The sequence below is a fragment of the Lycorma delicatula genome, chromosome 9 (genome assembly GCF_047948215.1).
Source record: "Lycorma delicatula isolate Av1 chromosome 9, ASM4794821v1, whole genome shotgun sequence".
Taxonomy (NCBI): domain Eukaryota; kingdom Metazoa; phylum Arthropoda; class Insecta; order Hemiptera; family Fulgoridae; genus Lycorma; species Lycorma delicatula.
This window is the reverse complement of record NC_134463.1, coordinates 1,193,225-1,218,217: the sequence shown is the minus strand read 5'-3', so window position 1 is coordinate 1,218,217 and position 24,993 is coordinate 1,193,225. Positions and strand designations below refer to the sequence as shown.

At 31.3% G+C, this 24,993-nt stretch overlaps 1 protein-coding gene across 1 annotated transcript in view; it reads left to right on the top strand.

The window, feature by feature from the left end:
- Positions 1-24,784, top strand: part of LOC142330377 (uncharacterized) — a 462,402-nt gene extending 437,618 nt beyond the window's left edge. Inside the window, exons 4-5 of the mRNA XM_075375602.1 lie at positions 13,803-13,981; positions 23,966-24,784. Coding sequence (XP_075231717.1) covers positions 13,803-13,981; positions 23,966-24,784 — 998 coding nt within the window. The remainder of the gene's footprint in view (positions 1-13,802; positions 13,982-23,965) is intronic.
- The last annotated feature ends 209 nt before the right edge of the window (positions 24,785-24,993 follow it).

The following is a 24,993-nucleotide window of genomic DNA, read 5'->3' as shown; positions in this document are numbered from 1 at the left end:
CACTGAACTGTACTGTAATAAAAACTTTGTTACACAGGCCAGTTAACAAAAACAATTGTGGAGTTAAGTGGGACAGATACAACTAGTAAATCCGGCTTGCACAAAAAACAAACAAGTATTTGTACAAAGAATGCTGACATTGTTTAATAGGAAAAGATAAATACTGTCAAAAGAGGAAAATAAAATGAAATTTAGTGCATTGCATAATTGCTTCGCGATACTTGATGATGGTATTGTAAATAACTAACTTTTACAATATTTAGAAAAAAAATTTTTTAATTATTTTTAAATATATTCAAAGTAAAAAATACATAATCGTTGTAATAGCACTAATCGATCTCCGTGGCGAAGTGGTAGCGTGTCTGCCTTTCCTCCAGAAGCTCTGCGTTTGAATTACGGTTAATCATTGCATATTTTTACCCGTTACAAAAATATTAATTTCATTATCATCTATCGGCCGGTCTTGCAACGTTCCAGCCAGAATCAAAGGGAATATAGGGGAGTTAATTGCTGTTGGCCTTTCTCAAGTCAATTATAGACATTCAAACACGTATTCATTGTTCTGAGGAAACAAGAACTTCTCCTCTACTAATAACAATTTATTACTTATGATCGATGAATTATAAAAAAATGAAACCAAGTTACATAATTAATGAACTTTATAAGAAAAAATGTATAGAATTTTTAAGAGTGTTTTGTTTGTTGATGCTTTACCAACAGTAGATGAAGTGAAAACAGTGATAAAACAACTCAAAAACAACAAAGCGCCTGCGATTGATGGATTAACAGCTGAAACGCTAAAAGCAGCCATATTCTTGTCAATTACATACAAACCCTACTACAGCTAATATGGCGTACAGAGAAAATTCCTTCAACGTGGAAACAAGTGATTTTTATATCGATAATAAAGACGGGTGACATTCGCGAATGCAAAAACTACGGTGGTATAAGCCTTCTATCGATAGTCGGAATGATTTTTATGTGTATCATCCAAGCTCAACTACAGAAACATCGGGAGCAACTGTCTAGAGAAGAAAAGGCTGGTTTCGCGCAAATAGTGCGATCAGATCTTCACTCTAAGACAAATGTTGGAAGATCGAATGCGCTGAGAGAAGCGAAAAATCATTGTATTCCAATAACTCAAGGCGGCATTTGACAGCGTTCACTGGCCAGCAGTATGGGCGGCATTCAAGTCTGAACTTATGCTTGCCAAAACCATCCAACTATTCCCAGAAAGTACAATGGCTCTAGCAGCCGTATACACATCCGTGATGAGCTGTTTGATGAATTTCAAATGCAAACCGGTATAAGACAGAGCATTAGAACCGGATGCAGCCTATACAGAATAAATCAGTTTTATAAAAATACCTTAACTTCGTTCCTATCGATAATATGAACAGGATGTTAATAATTAAGGATGTATTCTGTATAAGCGGCATCCGGTATTGATAAATGAAAGCCTAATGTAACTTATATTTAGGTGATTGAATTTAGGTACTTCTATCAAAATGTTTACTTTACATAAATTATCCTGGCTAAATTTCAAGTAAGGCATTTCAAGGCTACGTTTCAAGTAAGCCCCGCACCCTTATTTTTTCCCTGCAATTCCAAGAAAAAAAGTGCGGTGCGTACTCGAATAAATAACTAATAGGTATAACTAGTAGTATTTAACTAATAGGTCAATAAAAAATTATTGTTCAGTAATGTAATAACTAAAAATTTCTCATCTTCCAAGTTATTGAAGTGATTTGAGGAGCAGATACCTGCTATCAGAAGAAGACCTAAAGCTTTCTTCTGGATAGATTTCTTTATCTTGTACTACGGTTCATCTACAGATCATATTTTTTACCAGAAGCCTCAATTCCTAATTTTTGATTCGTCCTTCCGTTGCGATATAATTTTTCATTTGTGTGGATATAAATTTAATCCTAACAAGTCCATCGTACTGAGATTATGTTAGTCTGCCGGCTAGTCCACCTTTGATACGAACGGTTAAACTTTCCCATCACAGGAGGATTTTGTCATCTTTTCCGGTACCTTCATAATAAGCCTAATGGATGAAGTGCTTATTAATTGATGTTTTTTCGACCGATCGCATGTAAAATACAAATCAAAGTTGAACAAATCTTGTAAATATCCACTAGTAACTTAACGATTGATTTAAGGAAATGTAAAGGCAAAATTATTTTAAAACTTATAATTTTTAATAATTTCTATTCATTTGAGAAAATTCAAGTTGATGCTGTTATAATCTTCCATGATTTTTACTTTGTAAAAAGGTTTGCGGATTTTTAGTGGAAGAATTACGTAAGTCCATTAATTTATTTTTAAGCTCGACCAAAAGTTCTTGTTTTAAAATAGGTAACGTTTTTTGACATGTAATTTTCTTTTAGTACATAAAATAAAATATATTTTTCTTTTTTTATTTAATTCAGTCCAAGAATTTATTCGTCGGTCCAATTTCTGTTGCATCATATAAAATTCACTGACGTATTCTAGTCCATTCTGAGCTCGATAAAAACGAATAAAGTTTCAGATAAAAATACAGCTCCATTAAGAAAATATATTTCATATACTGATGAATAAACACATTTACGTACACAAAATCAAAGAAACTCATTAAATTTTAAACAAAACAAAATTTTTTAACATGTAAAGTTCTTATATAATGATACTTATCATATTGAAATTGTGACTTTTTGATAATTTTATATCAAAGTTCATCAAATTTCTTCAGATCGAGGAAGAAAAATATACATTTACTTTTCTTTTGTTTTAACCTAGAACGAAAAATTTTAATGATTATTTTTCAAAAGAATCACTGTCGAACGTACGTATAAAGTTTGGATGCGTGTGTGCGCGCAATAGTAGAATGAATATATAGTAATCATTATCGTACAAGCGATGCTTATTGACCGTGTAACGCACAACGTTAACGACTTCATCCGACTTTACACCCGCTTTAAAGAAAAACTATCAATAAATTATTAATCTGATTATTCGTAAATTTACTTTCTGTAAGCAGAATAAATAATTACTCTATCGGAAAATTACTCTATGCTACTCTATCGCTAAAATTTTATTTTGTTTAAAAATAAAAATTATTTAAAAAAAAAAATTTACGGCGTTAAAAACGAAATAAAATAATAATTTAATAGTAAATGAAATAACATTATGTATAAATGAACTTTTATTTTTACAAATTAATTTAAATTACTGAAAATGTTACTAAATGTTAGAAGAAAATTTGTTAGGAAATTAATTTTCCTAAGAATTTCCTTTAAAAACCTATGTATTTTTATATTATTAACATTGTTTAACAAGAATGCCGAATTTCATGGCGGTAGTAGTACTGTCTATTTCTTTCATTCGAAAGAGTCTTGGTTCAATTCCCAGCAAGGCTTTATTTTTACACGCTGCAAAAAAACTATGTTAGCAGTATTAGTTCGTACGTAGATCTGTAGTTAGGACAGAATAAATCAATAAATACTTGAAAAGTATTTCTATTCCATTTTTTACCGTTTAAAATATTTCATGTAAATTATAATTTATTTTTTATTAATGTAATTTATTTATTTGCGGGGAAAACCAGGCCTAAAAATATTATCACGAATGAATTTAATACTTCTAAGATGCAGAACAAAATAAACTTATATTACAAAAGAGGTAATTATTAATTATTTCGTTCTATATTAATTATAATGCAAATCATATTCTGTAAACCTATTCGAATTTACATATATATGCATGCACATACACTCATCCATATACAAATACACGGCCATAAATGGTGCGCGTGCATCTTACTAGTTTCAAATTTCAAGGAAACATTTTTTCAAGTTGTCTAAAATCTTCATTTCAGAACTGTTGTCGATGACTTTCTTCAACATATTTTATAAGCTGTATTATTAATTATATATAAACGCAAAATTTTTATATAATGTACACTTCAGAAAAAGGTTCATCAGATAAACTCAAACGTACTCGTATAATTATTCTCAAATTCCGCCATAAATATTGTTGTATTATTCACTATTAAATAATTTATTTTTTATTCTTTAACATAAAACATTAAAATAAAAACTTCCCGGACAATTTTTTCTTAAAAGCATAAATTATTAACAGTAATAATAAATAAAAAGCAGAATAAAAATATTGCATTACTATTGCTTAATCAAAAATTGTTAAACTTTAAAAATAAAATTCTTCGCTAACAAATTTGTTAAGAATTAGACGACTTATATTTTCCTTCTAAAAGTGTAAAGGAAGATAATCATCTTAAAGATGCATAAAAAACTAAGCAAACTATATCATTAATATTTTCACCTAAGTAAAAATAAGAGAAAAATAATTTTTTTTTTTTTAAATTGAACATATTTTATAAAAAGGTATAGCAATAAAAGTTTATTGATTTTTTTAAAATAGATTTGTTGCGAACATAATCTCTAAATTGTAGTTTTTGTGTAAAATTCCAATAACACAAAATGCAAAAAGTAAAATTGAGAATTACTGAAGTGCTAGTCGAAAACTTACCTTTTTATCGTTATTCTATTAATTAATCGGAAATTAAAATATGGTAACAAAAAAATAGCATTACTTTTTCATTTTGAAAATGTCCCATTTTTTCAATGTTTAACCATATACATTTCGTCTTTTTTTACCTACTTTTGAAGAAAAGTACGGTATTACTTTTGATCGCACGGTCGGATTGGGGGATAAGAAAATAAATTTTCTTTACTTTTTGAGAAATTAGGAGTACGAAAATAACTATTCATGAACCAAATTTTGTGGCACAAAAATCTCAGAAATTATATTCATATATAGTTTTGGGGCTCGAAAATCTCTAAAACTACTAGATCAGTTTATTGAAATTTAGATATTTTATTTTTATGCATACCAAGTTACAGAGTAACAGTACAGTGACATGATGTAAACAATATTCTGCAGAGATACTCTGCATTTGTGCGCAGACTGATTTGTAATTGTCTAAATCGGTAAATCTTGAACAAACTTAGGCCGACCACTCCTGAGACGTGTGGTTAATTGAAACCCAACCACCAAAGAACATCGGTATCCACAGTTTAGCATTCTTCTTTTTGTTTTGTCTTCAGTCATTTGACTGGTTTGATGCAGCTCTCCAAGATTCCCTTTCTAGTGCTAGTCGTTTCATTTCAGTATACCCTCTACATCCTACATCCCTAACAATTTGTTATACATATTCCAAACGTGGTCTGCCTACACAATTTTTCCCTTCTACCTGTCCTTCCAATATTAAAGCGACTATAAGTCTGTCTCTTCTTTTAACTATATCTTTCCAAACGCTTCTTTCTTCATCTATTTGTCGCAATACCTCTTCATTTGTCACTCTATCCACCCATCTGATTTTTAACATTCTCCTATAGCACCGCATTTCAAAAGCTTCTAATCTTTTCTTCTCAGATACTCTGATGGTCCAAGTTTCACTTCCATATAAAGCGACACTCCAAACACTTTCAAAAATCTTTTCCTGACATTTAAATTAATTTAATTTAGCTATCAAATCCATATAAAAGCAGCAGCCTGTACTAGGACTCGAACCTTAGAATTCTCGACATCGAAAATCAGCTGTAAACCCTAGACTTGGAAAATTTGTTGTAATATGCTGTAATAGTGTATCTGAATTTCTTCATGAGAAAATTCGATGAAAATTGGTTGAATTGTTCTTCAATTACGCTCAATTTAAGGTCGAAACAGACAAATTAACTTCTATTTAGGTTATATTGACTTTTTATGTTGTATTCTTCAAACGCGCTTTATGCAGTTAGTCACAGTGGTGAGCGAGTTTAAAATTGATGCTTGTGTAGGGTCTACTCGTTATTTTTAATTATTTCATCAAATTCTAATAATTTAATTTTCTTACAAACAGAATTTATTTTAATATTAAATTTTAAAAAATATATACTTTTTTTAATTTTCTCTTTGAATTTATGGTTTGTATATTTCTTGCGCAAAAAATTATACAGAATTAGATAAAGAAAAATCGGTTTTCTTTCGCAGAATTTGCGTAAGATTTTTTTTAATTTTAGGATTGAAAATAGGGATGTTAGAGAAAGACGAAAATCATTTTATACTAAATAAATAGACATAAAACGTAAAACTTCTGGTAATTTTTACGATTGTTAACTCGAGGAAAATTCGTGATCTTTTTAAAACTTACTGAACTAATAATAGAAACTTGGTGACAAGGTAACTGGTAATTATAGACAATTATTTTTTTTTTCTGAAATTAGGTTAGTTTTTGATTTAAAAAGAAAAATTTTATTTTAAATATTTGTGTTTTAGATCACTCTTCAATTTAATCAAAGTTGGATTGATTGTAATTAATTTATATTAATTAATTTAATGTACATTATTTATTTATACAGTTCCAAAAAAATAAAAATTTTCGGAAAAACTACATTTTTTAGAACCTATCGATATTTCATTACATTGGCCTTTATTGTTATAGTTAGTTAGATCTTTAAATTAGGGCCACAAAGTCAGTGTAGCACAGAGTTTACTTTGATTACACTTTTGATTGGTTTTACGTAAAAAGACAAATCCAGACTAAGTTTAATCAATTTCGTTCAGTTTATCTTAATGACTGTCTAGTTTCTAAATAACAGATCTAGTATAAGGAAAAATCATTTTAACCGGATTGTAATAAGAAAGTGTCAGAATAAACAAAAATAAATTTCTTAACAATCTTTACATTCTATTTTTACTCGTATTTTTAGATGTTACTCGCAAAAGAAAAATATGTATAATAAAACAAAAAACGAAAAATAGATAAACTGTAGTAATAATGTCAACTTAGAAATTGTAATTTCACAAATATTTGAGAAGTATTTTCACTGTACCTTTAAATAATTACATTTTTTTAAAAATAATAACTTACGTTAGTTAAATTTCTTTAACATGAACATTACATCTTATACATATAGTGATTCAAGAAGAATGTATCAGATTTCAGTAAATTTTCTACTGGTTAAAATAAAGAAGATAGTACATATAAACATAAGCTCGGAAACTCTTCGTTATAGAGTATCAGCTAGCGAAAAAGTTTTCCCTGATTTCTGCGCCTTCGGTAAAATTAAGTCAGACTGTAATTCTTGGAAACCAAATTAAGATGTAAATTTAGTGGTTTTATATGAAATTTGATATTAAAAATTGAAGAAAACAACATTTGTCCCAGAACTGTATTTTTAGTCTGTTTTGAGAAATCTCGGGTAAAAGACACAAGTCGGGGTCGAAAAACACAATTCTATGTTTGGCGTAAAATAATTTTGATAAATAGGTAATAAACACATAAAGGGTTTAAGTAAAACTTATAGAGAATTTAATTCTGAGTAAAATAATATGAATAAAGTCACACAAACGTAAGAATTTCGAAGTTTACTAAAAACATAATACTCGTATATTAAAATGCGGCAGGTAATGTCAAGGTGTCAGGGCAGAAGTCGTCACTCATAAAACGCTAAGATTTTTATAAAATAATATCTGTTTTCCTTTTCTCTGCTGCACCTTACCTGGACGGTTAAGCACTCAAGCATTACTCGTTCCAAGTGAAGAGAGTGTCCTTTTGAGTCTAATGGGCCTCCCCACCTACACATCTTGCCTGCTACTTTTCCTCACATTTTGTCAGCCTCTAACTATGGGGCAGGGATAGCCTGACCCAGCTATGCTGTTCCGGCCCCCCGACGGCTGGGACTCGTTTTTTTTTTTGACCCGGAGAATTGCGAGTCCCCGTGCGTCCTCACCTCCACCCATCCCTGCCAGCAACAACGAACGTCGGCTCAGCAGAGGGCTGTCCCTCCTCCTCATGTCATGGGCCCGATAGTGCTCCCCATTCAGTATATTCTTCGCTCTTCTTTTTTAGTACCTCAGTGATGAAACTCTCCATCATTTTCCAATTCTCTGCAGCCCTGAGCACATGAATTCAATTGTAATATCCGGGGGTCAAGGCCTTCACATGAAATCTACTCTTCTCCTCATTACACCTTGGATAAATGTAGAAAGTGCGGTAAGAGGAATCAAGTTCCCCACAATACACACAATTGGGGAAGCACTTCCTTTTAAATCTTCACAAATAGTCTCCAAATTCCCCATGACCAGAGAGAAATTGGGACATGTAATAATTTACATCCCCGTGCCGCCTCTCCAGCCTCGGTATTAGGTTACGGGTCCACGCTCCTTTCTGTATTCTCCCCCAAGCCTCCTGCCATTCTTGCAGTAGAAGCCTAGCTGCGTCTCTTCTTGACATCCTCCTCGTACACTCGTTTGCAATGTTCAGCCAGAAGGTAAATTGGGGATACATTCCCCAATAAATTGGCCAACACTCCCGCCGCGTGTTACCGTTCTATATGCTGAGGATATCCTCAGCACCCTCACCATCCTGATGATATCCCCAGTCTTTCGCGGTAATTTTAACGATTTTTGTGTTTGTCGAAACTTAAATATATTTCTTAGAAAATACTTTAAGTGACTTTTTTATCAAAAACAGACATTCTGCCTAACTTCTTAACCGTTGGCGATATCAAACTTGGACACTTTTTATCGATTTCTTGACCTAGAAAATTTTTTTGTTTCAAAAAGAGAAGTCCGTAAAGTTTTTGCAGATTTTCTTAAAAGATTATTTAAGTTAATTATGCCAAATAATTTCTTTATCCTGTTTACAAAATTAAATGTCTAGTAAATTTTATGCATCTGCTACTTCCTTTCTTTCTTTTTCCTGTTTAGCCTCCGATAATTACCTTTCAGATAATATTTCAGAGGATGAATGAGGATGATATGTATGAGTGTAAATGAAGTGTAGTCTTGTACAGTCTCAGTTCGACCGTTCCTGAGATGTGTGGTTAATTGAAACCCAACCACCAAAGAACACCGGTATCCACGATCTAGTATTCAAATCCGTGTAAAAATAACTGACTTTACTAGGACTTGATCGCTGGAACTCTCGACTTCCAAATCGGCTGATTTGGTAAGACGCGTTTTCCACTAGACGAAGCCGGTGGGTCACATCTACTACTTCCTAAATTAATCAGACCTTACCATTTTAATTGAAGTTTGTAATCCGCGAGGCCAATGTTAGATTATAAGTAAAGCTATATATTTGTTCATTTAATTCCACTACACTGAATAAAATATAAAAAACTCTTGCTCAGTTCTGCGTAAAAAGACCAACTTTTCGTTTCTGACAGTAATTATTTTGCAGTAAGAAACACACTGATTTACAGAGTACAATGCACTGGATACGTCTGATTAACAAGTAGACCCTACATACTAGCATCAAGTTTCAACTGTCTTACCAATATGACTCACTCTATAAGCGCGTAAGAAAAATACACCGCTACACAGTCAAACTTACTACGAGTATATTTTCTGTTGTCGACCTCAAACTGAGCGTAACCCAAAAACAACTCGACCAATCATTATCAAATTTTTACATGCACAACTTCAGATAAACTACTACAGCATGTCTAAATTTCAATGACATTGATTTTGTAGTTTTGGAGATTTTCGAGCCGCAAGATATTATACTCTTACATGAATGGTATTTTCGTAATCTGCATACCTCAAAACGTAAAGAAAATTAAAATTCATCCCTCAGTCCCACCGTGCGACTAAAATTAATACCGAACTTTTCTTCGAAAAGTCGGTAAAAAAAAAAATATTTACAAAGATATCATTCGACTTGTATGGTTGATTTATAAACAAATATGTAAATACTCGGATAAAAATACTGAAAAGGTGAAAATTAAAGTATTTACGTAAGAAAATTCCTGATCTTTACTGCCAACAAACTTTTTAGTACTAACGAAATCAATGGTTTTTAGTAATCGTTATACAAAATTCTTGTACTTGCATTTACTTTTCACCTTGTATTTGAAGATGTTTGCAGAAATATCTTCCTATCGTATTACTTTAAATAACTCGTCGATCATCAGACGAATCAGACAAGATTATATTTGCTAGGAAAAACTTACGTTATTGTTCGGTTTATACAGATAAGATGAAACATTATCCAGCACTAGAAGTAATTTTTCTGATAAATTTTTATCTTTAGGTTCATTTTTACCATGAGAAACGAGCCACTTTTTGTTTCATATATATTCAGCTAATTAAAGGTAATGAAATTTAAATGTTCTATTATATTTGAATTATTATAGCTCTTAGTCAGTGGTACTAGTAAGAAATTTTGATTTATTTATCTTTATTCGTTCATCTTTTTCAAATTAATTATGAAAAAAGGATAATAAAACATATTTTGCACATATATATATATATATCTTTAAATATGTGCTCAATTTTTCTTCTGAAAATACGAACACTTCTGTAGTTAATAACAGTATTTTTTTTAAATTCTAAACGTTACTTTGAAACATTTTTTTCTGTTACAGAAACTTTTTATTTGTTATACAAATAAACGCTTCTACATTCTAAATTTTATTGAAAAAATTGATACAATTTTCTGGAGCACGTTTTAGTTTTTTATAAAAATGTTCATTGTTTCTAGTTTAATTACAAACAGGAATGATTACTATAGGAAGATTGGATAACTCTTCATTGTATCCTGAATTCCACGAATTTTCTAATACTTCAAAAGCAAAAATTTCTGCTGTATTTTCCCTATTTCAGCACAGAAAAAGATACTTTAACTTGGTACAGAAGAGAGAAAATATTTTAATAAGATATTTTATTAAAATAAACATCTGTTTACGAAATGTATGTATAAAAATTATTTTAAAACGTAAAATAAATGTTATATTACATAACATTTGTTGAAATAAATTTATTCAAGCTTAGAAATTTTAGATGTACGTAACTCTACATATAATATATATATTGAGAGCAATGAATTCTTTGAACCGTAACCCTTCTTTTCTAAGAAGAGATCCGTAAAAAAAGATACGCTGGCTGCAAGTATCAGCCTTTCCGGTCTCTTTTGGTGCACATAGATACTTTTGAAAGGTTCTACAGAGATCCCACAGGAGATGAGAGTCACAGACCCGGGATTTGATAAGACTGTCCTCTTCATTCTATGTACTTCTTTTTTCTTATTAAATCTCTTTCTACTTATTCGAACATATATAACTAGATTAAGATAACCTATATTGGTTTGGCATTCAATTTTTTTTTAAAGAAGTGTACCGTTTACAATAGAAAATTGAATATGTATTCGAAAGGTTACTTTTTACTAAATTATATATATATATATAATATATATATATATATATATATATATATATATATATATATATATATATATATAATATTATAATATAATATTTTTTATTAAAAAAATATTATCATGATAATATTTTTATTCTATACGGAAGATACTAGGTTCGATTCCCGGCTAGAGCCTGGAAAATTATAATTACAAGTTAACCCTAAAGTAGTCGTTAATGACTTTCGTCATTTTCATAATTAATGCAATTTAAAAAAGCGCATCATTCAGAAAATCTATGACATCCTTTCAAGAGTATTCGTACGGGTTCCGGGCCATTGGGCATCCTCGAAAACCAACGGGCTGATGAGGCTGCCAAGAGAGCGGCAACAAATGGCCTCCGATTAGAATTAACATGCGAGAGAGACTTCATCAAAACAGTCCGTGTCAAACTACGTACTCGATGGAATAAGTTCTGACCGCTGAGTATTCCCACAGTCTTACATGGCATCCGAGAGAACGTCTTCCAGAAACCTTTTATCCCAAACAGCAGAAGAGACCCAAGTCATCCTAACTTTGCTGAGGATTGGGCACATAATAAATGGGCGTGCTTACCCACGCCCATCTATTTCGCTCTTCTCAACAGAACTGTGACTCGTGCAGTCTAAAATTTACTCATAGACTACCGACGACAGGTTCAGGTCTACTGACGACAATTAAACCTGAGTTCAGATGTGAAGGGTTTACACAACCGGAAGATATACATCAAAAGAATGTTGCGGTTTCTCTGTGATAGTGGAATGAAGAACTTAATTTAGCGGTTTTGCTTACGTTGAGAGCCCCCCTTACGGAATACTGTGTGCGCAATGAAAATAGTCTAGTTGTGATGTTCAATTATTTTTTATTCATGTTCCAGTTTGTTATCCAACGTTTGGTTTCTATTGTCTAATTATTTTTGATCATTTAGTTTTCTTTAAGTCACAATGCAACTTAAAAAAAAAAACGATGCAAAGGAAGATTTTACAAAGAATAAATTATTTTAAACCAATTTTGTTTTTTGTTTTTTTTTTTTAAATAACTAATACATTTACTCTGTAAATGTGAAGTAAGTGTATGATGTCAGTATTAAAAAAAAGATTTTAAAGGTAAGAAAATTCCTCTAACGTGAAAGAATTCCTGAATAAGTTATTAATACATTTATCATACAGTCTTATTTGAAATCTTTTTAAAGACTAAACCTGTTTCTCATCAAATTAATCAAGATTTTACTTCGTTCCGTCATTAGTTTATTGTGTAATCTACCATTTTTTTTTATATTAGTTTTGAAATGTACCTCTGTTCTACATCTTCAGTTTATCTTCTTTATGTATTTTAATCGTTATTTTACTTTACAATTTTCATTCTACACACTTCCGTTCAATACTAATTAAAACGAATTCTAGATTCCTTAAAATACGAGTATATTTAGAAACTTATAATTCTTTTTAAAAAAATTGTCTTAAATTTCATTTCTTTTACATTTTATCTTTTTTTTTTTTAATATCTTCTAGTCGCATAAAAAATTACTCATTTGCGACTAGTAACAGTAAATACACCGGAAAACGTGTAGTATTGAATAGACTCAAACCGGATCATCCCTGAGACATGATTGAACCTCAACCAGCAATGAAAATCGATTTCCACGATCTGGTATTCAAATCCGAATAAAAGCAATAAAACCTTTACAAGGATTTGAACCTAAGAGCCCTATAGTATGAAATCAGCTGATTTATGATGATGAGCTTTACCACTAGACCAACACGATGAGTTACATGTTATATCTTATATCTACTAATTTTAATCTTTATATAAAAATTTAATAGCTAAAATTTTTCTAATATCACATTTAAGTAATCTGGTGCATGTTCTTTTCTGGTTATCGAACTATTCAAGATTTGTAGCTAAAACGTCCTTGACTCGTATGTGTATGTGTATGTATGTGTGTGTGTGTGTGTGTGTGTGTGTGTGTGTGTGTGTTGCGCGCGCGCGCTCTTTTAATTGGTTTAATTATTGATTTAAATATTGAATTATGTACACCCAGTGTTTTATGATTTACTATTTGAATAAAAAAATAATTCTTTCAAGTGTTCACATATATTTACCTTTTACTTCTTTAATATTAATCATAAAACCCTTTTTTCAGTCATGTTTTATTACAGTACTTTCGTTTTTTTTACACTTTAATCGATTTCCTCTCTTAGCAATAGACTGTGTAATTCATTTCTTTTATTAGCTTTTTTTTTAATCAATGTTCTGAAATCATTTAACGTTATTAACTTTATTTCTTGCAATTTTTTTTTTTTTTTTTTAATAGTAGCCTCTCCTTTTCAACTTAGGTCTTATCAGTGTTTTGATCTAATTGATGATTTTTATTAAAAATGACAAATAATTTGGAGTAAACGAGTTATTTGCCATTTAAGACAAACTAACAACTAACAACAATAAGAGAAATTTAATAATTTTTTTTTATCGAGTGTTTTATAATGACTAATAGTACTAAAATATTTTTTTTTTAACATACTAAGTTGTTGCTTATTGAGTCTTATCTTATTAATGTATATTCTTTTATTTTCAGGGTTATCTTTGGGAGGTGGACTTGTTATATTTGCATCAGTTCTCAGTGATGCTTATATGGATAGACCAAGACGTCCACTCACTGCTCCTGGTAGTTCACAACTGTTATTTGACTACAGATATGGCTGGTCATTTTTTGCTGCTGGTGCTGCTTTTATTATGGCTGAATTTGCTGCACTGGTGAGAAAATAAGCTAAGCTAATAATTATCATATAAATATCACTATACTTCTGTTTATTTATAATAATTATTGTGTTAATTTTTCATATCTATCTTTAAATATTTTTTTTAATTATAATTTGTTTTACTACTTCCCAAATTTGTATTATTTGTACTAATCTCCATTTCACATTTCCACGTTATTCAATTATAATTATAATATTTCGTTTGTGTGAAGGATGATAAACAACGATCTTTTTCATGGATGAACTTCATTATTATTTTCACAATAGAAAATTTTATTAACTAGTGTTTTTCACAAATTCATTTAGATAAACCAGTGTAAAGCAATATTATTAAATAATAAAATCATTACATACCAAAGTAAAATATCGTATACTGTTTATCCAAGAGAATTCCATTAATTAATTAATATATACGTACAGCATTACACATCATTCGCGATTTATTTTCTGTTTTTTTTTTTTAATTTTTAAATTGATGTTTGTTTATTATTTATATTTTTTATTACTAATTTCATTTAAATTAATGAACTGTGAAAAATGATAGTTAATTACAATAGTTAATTTTTCATAATTCTAGACAGGATAAGTTTTATAAAAAAACTAATTTGTTATTTATTATCAAAAAATAAATAAATTATTAATAATAATATACCAAATTTCATGAAGTATGAAGGATGCTTTCCAATCTAAAGTATTTTTTTTTTTTTTTTGTATAACCAAACTGTTAATTTCTACATGAAATTTTTTACTGGATAATGCCAATTATTCTGTAACTTGGTATTTTATTTTTATATCAAAATAGGGTATTATTGACATAGTCTAATTAGTTAAAACTATCAGATAAATTCATTCACAATTTAACAGTTCATTGAAAAAAAAAATATATATTATACTGAATAGGTTTTACTACTCGGTATCGAAAACTTATTGTAGATCTTTAACATTAATATTTATCGATAGATTAATCTGAACTTATCAAATTTTTGTTTAATATTTTCCTAAATATGTACCCAAATATTTTTAAAGTAACTCCTTCAAATTTTTATATTTTATCTACCGATTTTATCTGTTTCCTTAACGTAATTATTATTTATTTTATATAAATTTTATGTATAAATGCGAAAGTTTGTTGATCTGTCAGTTTGCAACAGAATAACGCAAAAACCAACCGACCGATTTCTTTCAAATTTTCATGATACATTTGTATTATTCCAGAGAAGATTTTAAGCTATAGATCAAGTCCTTAGTCCCCTTGGGGGTTAAGATATTAAAGATATTCATTAAGGATACAAAAAAGATTAATCCTTTTACTTCATTAAATTTCTGTCACATATGGCAACAGAAATATAATAAAGTAAAATGACAAATTATTTTTTATTTAATAAAAAAATAAAAAATTTAAATAATAAAAAAAAATTTAAATATTTAATATTCTCGCAACCATAAGGATAACGAACCCGTCTAGCCAGGATGTTTCGTCCACTGGCCAGACGATCGGGCGAGTGAAGCGAGCCCTGACCGGCTAGTGTGTGTGTGTATATATATATATATATATATACTTTGTCGGCAAGTATAGCTAGAATAGCTATATTAAAGGGGAACTTATAGTGAGTGATCGTATCAAAACTGGGATTTCAGGTTTTTTGCAAACCTTTACTTTTTGTTCCAACTAGTTTTATCTTGACCAAAAAAACATACGTACGTGTGTTGCACTGCTTTTTGCCTTTTATCTATTTTAAGTGAGTAGTTGTAAAAATTTGTCTTATTAATATATGAATATTCCTGTGGATCGATGAAGGTCAGAAAGCGCTAGAATATATTTAAACAATTAATCGATCTTCACTTTGGTACTCGTATGGCAGTCTTCCTTGACCATAACAGAAAAGGGGTTTTTGTTCAGAGATGATGATGGGTTTGATGTTAATGTGGATAGAAAATGGCGTTGGATAAATGGTTTTGGCTCGTTAGGAGTCAAATAAGCATCAAAATGCCACCAAGCTCTAAATCTTAACCGTTTGACTTTATAATCCTCAGTTCCAAAATTCTGAAATAATTGGCCATTAAAAATGACTTCAAAGACAATTTATAGATTTTTCCAGCAGCTGTCAAAAGACCAACATAAATTGTAGGTGAATCATAATGAAGATATAAACTTTTTCATCCGTATAACTGTCATGCGACTTTAATTGAAACTCTTCATTCTAATTAACATGGACGTACTACACAATACGTGCTCGACATTTTAAACCTCCGCATCTGGTTACAATAGAAAAGATATGAATCGAACAGGCAACTTTATCGCTTAGGATGTGGAACAGTTTATGAGGAACCATATTCCCATCAATCTCTAATATCTCGACAAACATTTTTATTTCGAGTGAAATTTAGGCAGATGATTTAAAAATTTAAGGTAACAATATTAGAAATATTTTTTTAAAGAAAAGTAATCATTTTATTTCAGTATATTTCTGTTACCGTGGTAACTGTAAGAGAATTAATAATCCTGCCTCTAGGGGATGTAACAGCTTTTCACTGGAGGATAAATTGAGTCGATTCAAAATGATAGACTCAGTTTCGTAACTATTACAATTTAAGAAATAATGAGAAATGTGAAGTAAATTTCATCTAATAATCCAATAAGGTTGGATTATTATTGAATTGTATTTATGAATACAATTCATAAATGTTCAATATGACCTCTCTGGCTGCACAGCACACATCTAAGCGGTAGCTAAATTCGTCCCCCACGCGAGGAATCATACCTTGTGTTACTGAGTTCACTGTAGTAGTGATATAGTGCAGGTCGGCCAGATTTTTTGGTAGAGGCGGTAGGTACATAAACTGCATCTTTCACAAACTTCCACAAGAGAACGTCACATGGCGTGAGATCAGGTGATCTTGGAGGCCAGAACTGAATCGCCAGGTCTTCATTCCCGATACGTCCTATCCATCGTTGAGGTAGAAATTCATTCAGACGCATCGAACATCTAGGTGCCAATGGGGAGGAGCTCCATCCTGTTGAAAAATGAAGTCTTGTGAACCTTCATTTATGTAAAGAAAGAGCCAGTTTTCCAGCATGCCCTGATACGTAACCGTGTGTTCCGCAAAAAATAATGGTCCATAAATTTTGGTTTGAAATAGAGAGAACATAATAACCCTGGGGGAGTCTCTCTCATGTTGCAGTGTGTCATGGGGATCTTGTACGAACATTGTGCCTATCCAGTTTTCCACCGAGAAGTAACTTCATTTCTTCCCTAGAAATTAAACGCGGTAGAATAGTGTCATTCTCCATATTATCAAACATTTGATCACAAAATTCAACATGCTTTGGTTTTTATCTTCCGCGTAAAGTTTTTAGGCGGTATGGTTTGAAAAATAAACGACGCCTCAAAACGCGCCAGACAATTGGTTGAGGTATTCAAAGTTTTCCACTCGCTAGTTACGGGTTAGTTTCTCGGGCTTCGTACAAAACTTTCTTCAATTCGTCTCACGTTTTCCTGTGCCACTGGCGATCAGCCCGTATTCTTGCCTTTACAGAGACACCCTGTTTTTTCAAACTTGTGAAACCAGTGCCATATTCTCTTCCTTGGTGGAAGGTCAGTGTTAAATCGGAATCGAAACGCTGCACTGCAGTTGCTGACTGAGATTTGCCGTACTCAAGAACACAGAAAACCCTTTATTGCACTGTAACCATCTCGCTCACAACTGGCACGTAATGGCGTAAAGGTTTTGCAATCAAAATCCGGTAAGGGATTGTATGACTTCCCCGGCTACGCCGGTCAAGTCATACAATTTTTGCCGGCCTCTGTGGCACGAGTGGTAGTGTTTCGGCCTTTCACCCGGAGGTCCCGGATTCGAATATCGGTCAGGCATGGCATTTTCCCACAGGCAACAAATAATTCATCTCGTTCTCTAAAGCAATACTTATATGGGAGCCCGGAAGTTAAAAAAATCCATTTTTATTTATTTATTATTCCCATTTAAAAATGTAAGTACATGTAAGTTTAATGTAAATCTACGTCAAAATAAATTTTGAGCGTTCATATGACTCGGTGTAACTAAATGTATTTTCTTCTTATATACTAAAAAAGTTAAATTATAAAAAATAATATTATAAGAATTAATGATAACGTTAAAATAATAAACATAATGAGATGCAATAGTAAAATGACAAAAAATAATAGTAATAACAGCAGGTACATTCATTAATATTTTTACCACTAGTAAGTTTATTAAAATGATATATATAAGATAGTATATGTAAATATATAATAATGATAACATATAATCTATAGTAATTAAATTATACGTAATCACTCGCGCGCACACAAGTATAATTGTACATATGTTATTATATATATTTTACAATAATCAAATTATAAACTTCATTCAGTCGTATGATAAATAAAAAATTATACAACGTAATATAAATACTATTTTATAATACTTTATCCCTTAATACCTTATATATATATATATATATATATGGTAAAATTACATTTTATAATTTATTACGTTTTTATGTGTCGTAAATCTGTACATACGTTACATGATTAGAGCCTGTAGCATCAGGACGCGATACGCTGAACGAATTTTATTTTCGATATAGTTCCTAGCAATCGTTAAACATCTATTGAACTATTTTATTTTTATAGGAGTTTTGTTTTTTTAGATTTCCTAACAAAATCATAAATGGGTTTATGCACTGTAAACTTAATTAGTTTTTTTATGTATTGGACTGATACATGCAGTTTATAATAGTGTAAAATAAATAGTTTGTTTTTTAATTTATTTAATAAACCATGCCACACTGTCTTACAACTTGTACAATATAATAATGATGTAATCAGCACAATAATTCACTAAATCTTAAAATTTAACAAACTTTATAAAACAATCAAAAATTTAATAAGATAAAATAGATATAACTAAATCAAAATTAGCTAAAAAAAATAAAAGTCTTTTTTTTACTAAAACATATACACTTAAAGTAATAAGGCACTGATAGCAAAGCAAAAAGATTGTGGCTAGCAGAGAATACAATTCAGCCAAAGTACGTAAAAGAAGTCTCTACAAATAAAATAACGTAAAATAAAAGTAAAGTATACAATACTAAAAAATAAATTTTAAAATATCGTTGAATAAATTAATTATAAAAACGGTATGATGATACCACTAAGTCAACATTAAAAAAAAAACGCATAAGATAGGTGATCACAAGCGCATTACAAGATGACCTAAATACTGACATATTTAAGCCCTGTCAGTATTTTTTTGTAATTTTGTAATTGTTATCGTGAGGTTCGTAACATATCTTGTATTATACGTGTGAGTTAATGGAGAAAAATTTTTTAAAATGTTAATTGAAGTTATTAGAAATAAACAGTCATACAATTGTAGTATGTCTAACATTTTAGAGGTGTCAAAGAGTAGATAAATCTACATAGGCTTTTCTCACCAAATCATTTTTAATATTGCTTTTTACATTAAAACTAAAGCCTCAGTGGTCGATATATACTTCTCAATGCAGCTACGAATAATGGGTGATAGTTTGGAAATATGTACAATAAACTTCCTTCAGATTCTATCAAAAAACGAGATGATACTATTAATGTGAACAATTATTCTGATAAAAGATGAAAAAAATCAAATCAAAAAGAGAAGTGACAGTAAAAAAAAAAAAAAAAACATATTGGAAAAACCAAGTTTACGCCAATTTATCTTCAATAATCATTAAATCTAACAGATATCTTACGGATAAAACACACTAGTAACTGTAAACACACTTCAGTAACTGTCATCATAATAACTACGTGTACATCCAAATTGAATAGCTACTTTCACACAGATATCTAGACCTTTGCCCTTTGAGAGCCGTATGAAACTGTCAATACTCAAACTTATAATAGACTAAATAAATATAATATTTTAAGATATCATCTTGTAATAAAACACACTGAAGTGTGTTTTATCCGTAAGATTTTTTTTTTTGTCTTCAGTCATTTGACTGGTTTGATGCAGCTCTCCAAGATTCCCTATCTAGTGCTAGTCGTTTCATTTCAGTATACCCTCTACATCCTACATCCCCAACAATCTGTTTTACATACTCCAAACGTGGCCTGCCTACACAATTTTTCCCTTCTACCTGTCCTTCCAATATTAAAGCGACTATTCCAGGATGCCTTATTATGTGGCCTATAAGTCTGTCTCTTCTTTTAACTATATTTTTCCAAATGCTTCTTTCTTCATCTATTTGCCGCAGTACCTCTTCATTTGTCACTTTATCCACCCATCTGATTTTTAACATTCTCCTATAGCACCGCATTTCAAAAGCTTCTAATCTTTTCTTCTCAGATACTCCGATCGTCCAAGTTTCACTTCCATATAAAGCGACACTCCAAACATACACTTTCAAAAATCTTTTCCTGACATTTAAATTAATTTTTGATGTAAACAAATTATATTTCTTACTGAAGGCTCGTTTAGCTTGTGCTATTCGGCATTTTATATCGCTCCTGCTTCGTCCATCTTTAGTAATTTTACTTCCCAAATAACAAAATTCTTCTACCTCCATAATCTTTTCTCCTCCTATTTTCACATTCAGCGGTCCATCTTTGTTATTTCTACTACATTTCATTACTTTTGTTTTGTTCTTGTTTATTTTCATGCGATAGTTCTTGCGTAGGACTTCATCTATGCCGTTCATTGTTTCTTCTAAATCCTTTTTACTCTCGGCTAGAATTACTATATCATCAGCAAATCGTAGCATCTTTATCTTTTCACCTTGTACTGTTACTCCGAATCTAAATTGTTCTTTAACATCATTAACTGCTAGTTCCATGTAAAGATTAAAAAGTAACGGAGATAGGGAACATCCTTGTCGGACTCCCTTTCTTATTAGGGCTTCTTTCTTATGTTCTTCAATTGTTATTGTTGCTGTTTGGTTCCTGTACATATTAGCAATTGTTCTTCTATCTCTGTATTTGAACCCTAATTTTTTTAAAATGCTGAACATTTTATTCCAGTCTACGTTATCGAAAGCCTTTGCTAGGTCTATAAACGCCAAGTATGTTGGTTTGTTTTTCTTTAATCTTCCTTCTACTATTAATCTGAGGCCTAAAATTGCTTCCCTTGTCCCTATACTTTTCCTGAAACCAAATTGGTCTTCTCCTAACACTTCTTCCACTCTCCTCTCAATTCTTCTGTATAAAATTCTAGTTAAGATTTTTGATGCACGACTAGTTAAACTAATTGTTCTGTATTCTTCACATTTATCTGCCCCTGCTTTCTTTGGTATCATAACTATAACACTTTTTTTGAAGTCTGATGGAAATTCCCCATTTTCATAAATATTACACACCAGTTTGTATAATCTATCAATCGCTTCCTCACCTGGACTGCGCAGTAATTCTACAGGTATTCCGTCTATTCCAGGAGCTTTTCTGCCATTTAAATCTTTTAATGCTCTCTTAAATTCAGATCTCAGTATTGTTTCTCCCATTTCATCCTCCTCAACTTCCTCTTCTTCCTCTATAACACCATTTTCTAATTCATTTCCTCCGTATAACTCTTCAATATATTCCACCCATCTATCGACTTTACCTTTCGTATTATATATTGGTGTACCATCTTTGTTTAACACATTATTAGATTTTAATTTATGTACCCCAAAATTTTCCTTAACTTTCCTGTATGCTCCGTCTATTTTACCAATGTTCATTTCTCTTTCCACTTCTGAACACTTTTCTTTAATCCACTCTTCTTTCACCAGTTTGCACTTCCTGTTTATAGCATTTCTTAATTTCCGATAGTTCCTTTTACTTTCTTCATCACTAGCATTCTTATATTTTCTACGTTCATCCATCAGCTGCAATATATCGTCTGAAACCCAAGGTTTTCTACCAGTTCTCTTTATTCCGCCTAAGTTTGCTTCTGCTGATTTAAGAATTTCCTTTTTAACATTCTCCCATTCTTCTTCTACATTTTCTACCTTATCTTTTTTACTCAGACCTCTTGCGATGTCCTCCTCAAAAATCTTCTTTACCTCCTCTTCCTCAAGCTTCTCTAAATTCCACCGATTCATCTGACACCTTTTCTTCAGGTTTTTAAACCCCAATCTACATTTCATTATCACCAAATTATGGTCGCTATCAATGTCTGCTCCAGGGTAAGTTTTGCAGTCAACGAGTTGATTTCTAAATCTTTGCTTAACCATGATATAATCTATCTGATACCTTCCAGTATCGCCTGGCTTTTTCCAAGTGTATATTCTTCTATTATGATTTTTAAATCGGGTGTTGGCAATTACTAAATTATACTTCGTGCAAAATTCTATAAGTCGGTCCCCTCTTTCATTCCTTTTGCCCAGCCCGTATTCACCCACTATATTTCCTTCCTTGCCTTTTCCAATGCTTGCATTCCAATCTCCAACTATTATTAAATTTTCATCTCCTTTTACGTGTTTAATTGCTTCATCAATCTCTTCGTATACACACTCTACCTCATCATCATCATGGGCGCTTGTAGGCATATAGACGTTAACAATCGTTGTCGGTTTAGGTTTTGATTTTATCCTTATTACAATGACTCTATCGCTATGCGTTTTGAAATACTCCACTGTCCTCCCTATCTTCTTGTTCATCACGAAACCTACTCCTGCCTGCCCATTGTTTGACGCTGAGTTAATTACTCTAAAATCACCTGACCAAAAGTCGCCTTCCTCTTCCCACCGAACCTCACTAATTCCTACTATATCCACATTTGTCCTACCCATTTCCCTTTTTGAATTTTCTAGCCTACCAACCTTTTTCAAGCTTCTAACATTCCACGCTCCGACTCGTAGAATGTTATTTTTTAATTTTCTGGTGACCCCTTCCTTAGTAGTCCCCACCCGTAGATCCGAACGGGGGACTATTTTACCTCCGGAATATTTTACTAAGGAAGGCGCCTCCATTATTGCTATGTGAAAATGCAGAGAGCCACATTTTCTTGGAAAAAAGCAGCTGTAGTTTTCCATTGCTTTCAGCTGCGCAGTACTCAGAGGACTGAGCGATGTTGATACGGCCGTTTAAGTCGTCCTGACTCACGCCCCTAACAACTACTGAAAGAGCTGCTGCCCTCTTTCAGGAATCATTCCTTAGTCTGGCTCTCAACAGATACCTCTCCGATATGGTTGCACCTTCGGTCCAGCTACTCTGTATCCCTGAGCACTCAAGCCCCCTCACCGACGGCAAGGTCTCATGATTCATAGAGAAGGGATCCGTAAGATATCTGTCAGATTTAATGATTATTGAAGATAAATTGGCGTAAACTTGGTTTTTTCAATATGTCTTTTTTTGTTTTACTGTCACTGCTCTTTTTGATTTGATTTTTTTCATCTTTTATCAGAATAATTGTTCACATTAATAAATAGGTAGTCGCTATTCAGTAATGATAATTTTAGGCGTTAATTTTAAATGTGCATTTTTTAGTGAATTTTATCATCGTGTTTTCTCTGTTATGATGTGTACTTGATTTTCTCTCACACAAATAAGAAACTTAAAATTTATTACAAAAACGTTTTTGTTGTTTTCCAATTTTAAAATGACATTTAATTTAATTAATAATAATTAAATATTATTTTAAACTGTTTTTTATTGATACAAAATTGTTTTGGTAAAATATCTCGTAAAAGGATATCATTTTAAAAACAAAATTGTATTTTAGTAGATATCTTTCCCAAACAATACGATATCAAATTAAATTTTTATTATTTTTAGATTTTCTTTATATAGAATGACTAAATAAATAAATATATTTTGATTTTAAATACAATCAATCGAATATAACTGCAAAGCGAGTTCTCAAACTGTTGTTTCATCGATGGTTCTTTTAAAGAAGGTCGACGTAATTTCTGAATATTTCACTGTTGTCTACAACTAGCGTGAAGTATAAAATATAAATAAATTTAATAATTTTCTTTTTCTCTTGTTTTATACAGGTGTCAATTACGGCTTATCTAAGAAGGTTTCCTACAGTTGAAGATATGGTTAGAGTTATGGTACCAGGAGCTGATAGAAGATTACGTGCACATCATCAACAAAATGAATTTCTTGTTCGAAGACAAGGAGGATATACAAATAAACAAGACCCGCAAAATAAAAATAAAGGTGAAACGTTAATACCGAGTGATTTAGAAGGCGTTGACGGTCCATTGTTAACAAGTAAAACACCGCCTGATATTTGCACAACGCCTGGTACAAATGTACCGACTGGTGTCGAACTAAATTGTGAAGAAGATATATTAAATATTAATTATAGGAGATCCTCGGCACAACACCATCATCATAATCATTTAGCAGGTACAACTGTTCCGATAAAATTAATGCATCAACAGTGTACTGGTGGTGGAGTAACCGTCGGTGGAATTGCGGGTAGTAAATTGGCATCGAATTACCATAATCCTCATCATCATGTTCATCATCAAGAATATCATCAAAGGTATGCGACGATCGGTAGCTGTACATTAGTACATCAAGGTATGTTAGGCGTATCTGAAGGTGTACCCGGCACATCATCATCATCAGGTTCTTCGGCATCGTCCGGTGGTATGGTTACATCAACCGGAAGTTCAATAAGTAGTAAAAGTTTTCAACACGTACCAAGACAACGTAAAGCGATTACAACTACTGCTTCATCGACTACATCATCTATTGTCAATAAACCGAATACCGTTTTTACACCGTTAGAAACATTGGAACATAAAAGCCCAACGTCTGTTTCTTCCAGCCAAGGTTACTGTTCTGGTAGTACTGTATGACAACACATTATTATCCATTCTGATGAAGAAATTGTTTAGCCTTTTATGAAAAAAAGAAAACAATAATAAATTTCTTTCATCATTTTGGATAATAAAACTCATATTATTATATTTATGTAAAGACACTTTATTTATATAATATTAATAATTATAATTATTAACATTGCTATTAATAATAATAAATTTGTTTATGTTTGACATATTTATAT